At 37.9% G+C, this 5,000-nt stretch overlaps 1 protein-coding gene across 1 annotated transcript in view; it reads right to left on the bottom strand.

Annotated features, from left to right (window-relative positions):
- The window catches only part of LOC137993541 (epididymal sperm-binding protein 1-like), a 22,159-nt gene extending 19,192 nt beyond the window's left edge, over positions 1–2,967 (bottom strand). The window contains exons 1-2 of the mRNA XM_068839461.1: positions 2,908–2,967; positions 1,714–1,765 (exon numbers count right to left, since the gene is read on the bottom strand). Of these exons, the coding sequence (XP_068695562.1) occupies positions 1,714–1,765; positions 2,908–2,934 (79 nt within the window). The 5' untranslated portion in view covers positions 2,935–2,967. The remainder of the gene's footprint in view (positions 1–1,713; positions 1,766–2,907) is intronic.
- Between the last annotated feature and the right edge of the window lie 2,033 nt (positions 2,968–5,000).

Here is a 5,000-nt window from a genome sequence, read left to right as displayed (position 1 = left end):
CAACACCAATAACTATGACTGGCTGTCCGTTTAAAATAATCAAAAACAAAACTCTTTGTATGAAATCTCAAAGAACAGTGGCACCATTGCAGCACAACTGTGGGTAGACTTTCAAGACCAACTACGCAAACCTCGCGCATTTATCGATGAAAAGTTTATTGACACAATTCCAGCCAAGCGTTCTTTGACATATGGCAGTTGAAACATTTGTCAAGTGCTTACCGGAAGTGATTTTGATTGGCTAGTTTTTCGGAGACGCGTAACGTGCTGTGATGGGGGCGGAAGGTTTAATTGAAAGACTCTGTGTCAGGCTTTCCTTTCCTATTCCTTCTAGGAAACGCCTGATACTCAGGTTACTATCATTATTGAATAATAGCGGAGCTCCATAGTTAAGAAAATATGGTAACCCATCGATGTGAGAAAATTTGGTTTTGTTCACCGCACGACCGTACGTTCGTCAACCCATCCATGTATGCCAATGTGACCAGTATCGCGTAACCATATCACGGGCTCAAGTTTAGAGCTCATCCTCCATCCAGAAGACCATCCAGGAGGCAATACTCCAGTCGATGCTTTTCGTGTTCAGGTACGGTTTGGAAAATATTTTTTTCTTGCATTTTTCGCTGGTTTCAACCCAAGTTTGACATAATATAGCTGTAGTTATTCAAGTCAAGCATTGGAGGGATATAAACTTAAAGCTGAGTGTTTATTTTTAATTTGTTTAGTGCTGCTTTTTGCTCTGAATTGCAGTTTTTGGCATGAGCCTTATCTTAAGATTTTAAATTTTGAATCTACTAAGGTTGCAAGATGCCTGGACGGCCTATGACAGAAGAACAGAAACGAAAGGAGAGAGAAAGAGAACGAGAACGACAAAACGGTACACCAGTAATAGCTCAAACGTGGAGGAAGAAGTTACTCCACAAATTCTTTTCTTGGACACTAAACCGTTCGTTATTTCTAAGGACGAGATTTCAGGTGGATGCATATTTCTAAAATACAAGTGGTTTAGTCGTTTTTTCCTTTGTTCAGAAATAAAACTCAAATTTATTAAATACATCAAAATGTAAAGTAAACTCCTTGTTTGACCTTGAACCGACAAAGACGATCTATCACATCACGAGCTATAGTACGTCTGTGAGTTCTAATTTTTGCGTGATTCCTATTTGCTGGCTTTTGACAGTCGACTCTGAAATGGCTTCTTTCCTTTTCCGTTCGCTTGCTGAGGATTTGCTTGTTTTCTTTTAAAACTCTTGCGATTCAAGTAAAATTAGTTGCCTAACTGGTGAATTCGACAGTAAATTTCGGTGGAAAAACCGATATCGCACTCATCCCTTTCGTGATTCATGCGATCAGTGGAATTGACTGGTTAGGTAGCGAAGAAACTGTCATAATTAAGCAATATCCGGGAAAACCAAAACGCGGACAATTCCAAAGCCTTTTATTTTCACTAATCCTAGAGTCAGTAAGAATAAACAACCCGGGAGCTCCGCTTTTAGGCTTGGCTAAATCTATATATTACTTTGTACTTTTAGCTCTAAAATCATGATTATACTGGAAAATATAAGTCGCAAAGTGGTGTACCTTGTTCTCAGTTAACCTTGTAAAATTTATAAAGTCTTGAATTAAATAGAAAATAAAAGATTCAACAACGACAGTTTACGAAAACTGAGCACCATAAAAACCTAGGAAAATGTATACATTAAACATACTTACCAACAATGTCGCTAGCAGCGTTTGGAAGATTGATAAGGAAAGCACATACGGCCTGCCAAAGAATGGAAGGCAAAAAATGTCAAACGTTGGATGTTAGCTCGGGTGAAAGACAGGAAGAGAATTAAAGTGAGAAAGAAAGGGAGGCATAGAGAAAAGAGAAAGAGAGAATGGAAGAGAGAAAGCAGACACGTCGAACGAACAAAGGAATGAGGGAACGAGAGTAGCAAACGGATAAGCAATTAAACGCAAAAAGTAGGTAATTAAGTAATTAAGTAAAATTGCAAATAAGTGAAAGCCGATAACGTTTTATTAAGTAAAGTCAAACGTTGAATGTTAGCTCGGGTGAAAGACAGGAAGAGAATTAAAGTGAGAAAGAAAGGGAGGCATAGAGAAAAGAGAAAGAGAGAATGGAAGAGAGAAAGCAGACACGTCGAACGAACAAAGGAATGAGGGAACGAGAGTAGCAAACGGATAAGCAATTAAGACGCAAAAAGTAGGTAATTAAGTAATTAAGTAAAATTGCAAATAAGTGAAAGCCGATAACGTTTTATTAAGTAAAGTCAAACGTTGGATGTTAGCTCGGGTGAAAGACAGGAAGAGAATTAAAGTGAGAAAGAAAGGGAGGCATAGAGAAAAGAGAAAGAGAGAATGGAAGAGAGAAAGCAGACACGTCGAACGAACAAAGGAAGGAGGGAACGAGAGCAGCAAACGGATAAGCAATTAAGACCCAAAAAGTAGGTAATTAAGTAATTAAGTAAAATTGCAAATATAAGTGAAAGCCGATAACGTCTTATTAAGAAAAGATTGCGTCGTTTCAAGGGTTTGATATCAAACCCTTTTGTTGTCTGATGGACCGATGTCTAAGTTCAACCAAAATAACTTGGCAATGGTAGTGTGTGTGTGTGTGTTATGTGTGCGCGTAGGTGCATGATATAATAAATTTAAATTAATTCTAAGTGACCAGTTCAGTTATAGTTAGGAGGCACCGTCTCAGAAAGGGCTTACTTTTCATTTTCACTAAACATTTTGGGTAGAAGCGGGAAACATAGCGTACAATCTTCGTTCATCCACCCTGACTAAGGATATTGCTGTTTCCACCTCGAAATCTTCGGACTTCGGCAACTAAGAAGGATTTTCTTCCAGGTTCTTATCAAAGGAAATTTATGAACTAAAAGCTAGAATTGCTTGACTTACCAAAATCAGGGAAATCTTCAGAAGCATTGCAGATGGCAAGAGGTTTGTCAACAAATGGGCCTGTGGAAGAATAAATTCCTCTTTAAAACGAATCTTAGGCTGATTTTACATTTAAGAGTGTGTTTTTTTTATACCGTGAGTACAGTATATATTAAACGACATGAAGAGGCAAACGTCTCAGTCTGGATATATGCAGCATTGACAACACTTAGACAATGCACAAACAAGACTGCTCAGTGATTCGGTGTTATTCCGATGAACTAAACCAATCTTAACATGATAATCTCTAGTACTGCATCAAGACAAGATTAAACTTTATCGGAATTGCCCAGGAGAGATCCAGGTGACGAGAATGCTCGAATGGGGAAAAATTCTCCTGAACCAAAAATAGACCCCTAAAAATCTCATGCTCCATTATTGAATCTTACGAAATATTTAAAAAAGCGGTTAAATGTTAATGATAAAGAAAAGCGCAATATGTGTTTGTGTACTCATCGGACTATCTGAAATAAACTTTCGCAGAATAAGAACTCATTCCTTTGGTCAAATACGAAAACGGATCTAGTACCACAAATTTTTCCGATTTGCGGTTTCATTTTCCGATTTGCGGTTTCATTCAGAAACAATTTCAATTTAAAGAAAGGATTCAAGTTACGAAACAAAATAAAGGCCACGTAAGGTTGCCAAGCTAAAAATTATTTGAGCAGAACATGACAATTTACGTACTGACACTTTTTGACCGTGACGACCTAACCTGCGATCAGGTTCTATTTTAGTTTCGCGTGGTACGTACTGTGGAGTTGGCGAAACGAAAAATAGAGCCTGACCAAATTCCTCTTCGGAAATCTTTCCACCCCCTTTTTTTCATTGATTGATGTGTCCTTTATCGGCCAATCAAATTTACTTCCATCGCATAATTCATGCGTGGAAGGCAGATTAGGCTTTTGTACATTATGCTTTTGTTTCCCCACTAAAATGCTCCACCTTAATGCTTTAATTCTCCCACTAAAATGCTCGGTCTCCCCACAAAAAGTCACTAAAATGCTCGGATAATGCTCATTATACAAACGATTTTTAAAATTAATTTCGACATTTTGAAGAGGGTGTTAACTGTTAACACTTACAAAAACATACAAGTGTTGCAAGTAACAACAACGTATACAAGTTCATAAATACAGCCAAAAAAACATAATTCTCGAAATCATCTACGAGGCTAAGAACAGAGATTAGTTGACTATCCCTAGAAAGTTGAGTTTTAGTCTTCATTTTCTCTAAAAAAAAATAATTTCTTTCTTAGTTTTTCGAAAAAAAAATTCTGGGAAAATCCCACTAAAATGCTCGAATAATGCTCAATGCTTTTGCCTCACTAAAATGCTAGCGTAATGTACAAAAGCCTAAGGCAGATGTAAGCTATTTTGTTTTGACCAGAGTTATTTACCGTGGGAGGAATTACAAACAAATTCTAAAGTTACCTTTGGCTTCAATTTGGAAAAAACACACTTAAAGCATGGGGAATGTTACTTTCTGTACCGTTCGACGACTATATTGCGGCAAAAACCGGTGTAATTCTTCCTCCGAACTTCACTGAATTTGCAATCTTGTAAGCTAGCTTGACATTTTAATTTGTAAAATTTAGAGATAACCAAGCATTTTATCGTTGGACTGTTTGGAAATAGATTTCTAAAGAAGAAAAAAAAAAGAATTACAGAAATATTTTAATGTGGTTGCCCATGACAACCCATGAAGGTTTATTTGGTGATTTTTTTCCGGCTAATCTTCATTTGTAGTACATTTCTAGGATTGCGCGAAGTAAAATCGATCATGATAATGCACAAGTCAAAGTAAACCCCGACCACCCCCCTCCCCCCTACCCCGGGACATGTGGGACTTTAGTGGGGCCTTATGTCCATATTGACAGCTCTTTGAGTCCCCAGTATGTGGGGGTTCGCGCATACTGTCACTCTTGTGCAGAGGAATGTGGGGCATTAGTGTAGGAGGGATTGCGGCCATCGTTCCTGCAAGATCACTCAAGATGGCGGACGCGGGTGTTAACAGGTATTTGTGGAATCCGTTTTATTGTTATTCAAAACTAC

Source organism: Montipora foliosa, chromosome 2, assembly GCF_036669935.1.
Source record: "Montipora foliosa isolate CH-2021 chromosome 2, ASM3666993v2, whole genome shotgun sequence".
Taxonomy (NCBI): domain Eukaryota; kingdom Metazoa; phylum Cnidaria; class Anthozoa; order Scleractinia; family Acroporidae; genus Montipora; species Montipora foliosa.
The sequence above is the reverse complement of the archived record's forward strand: the minus strand, read 5'-3'. Positions and strand labels throughout refer to the sequence as shown.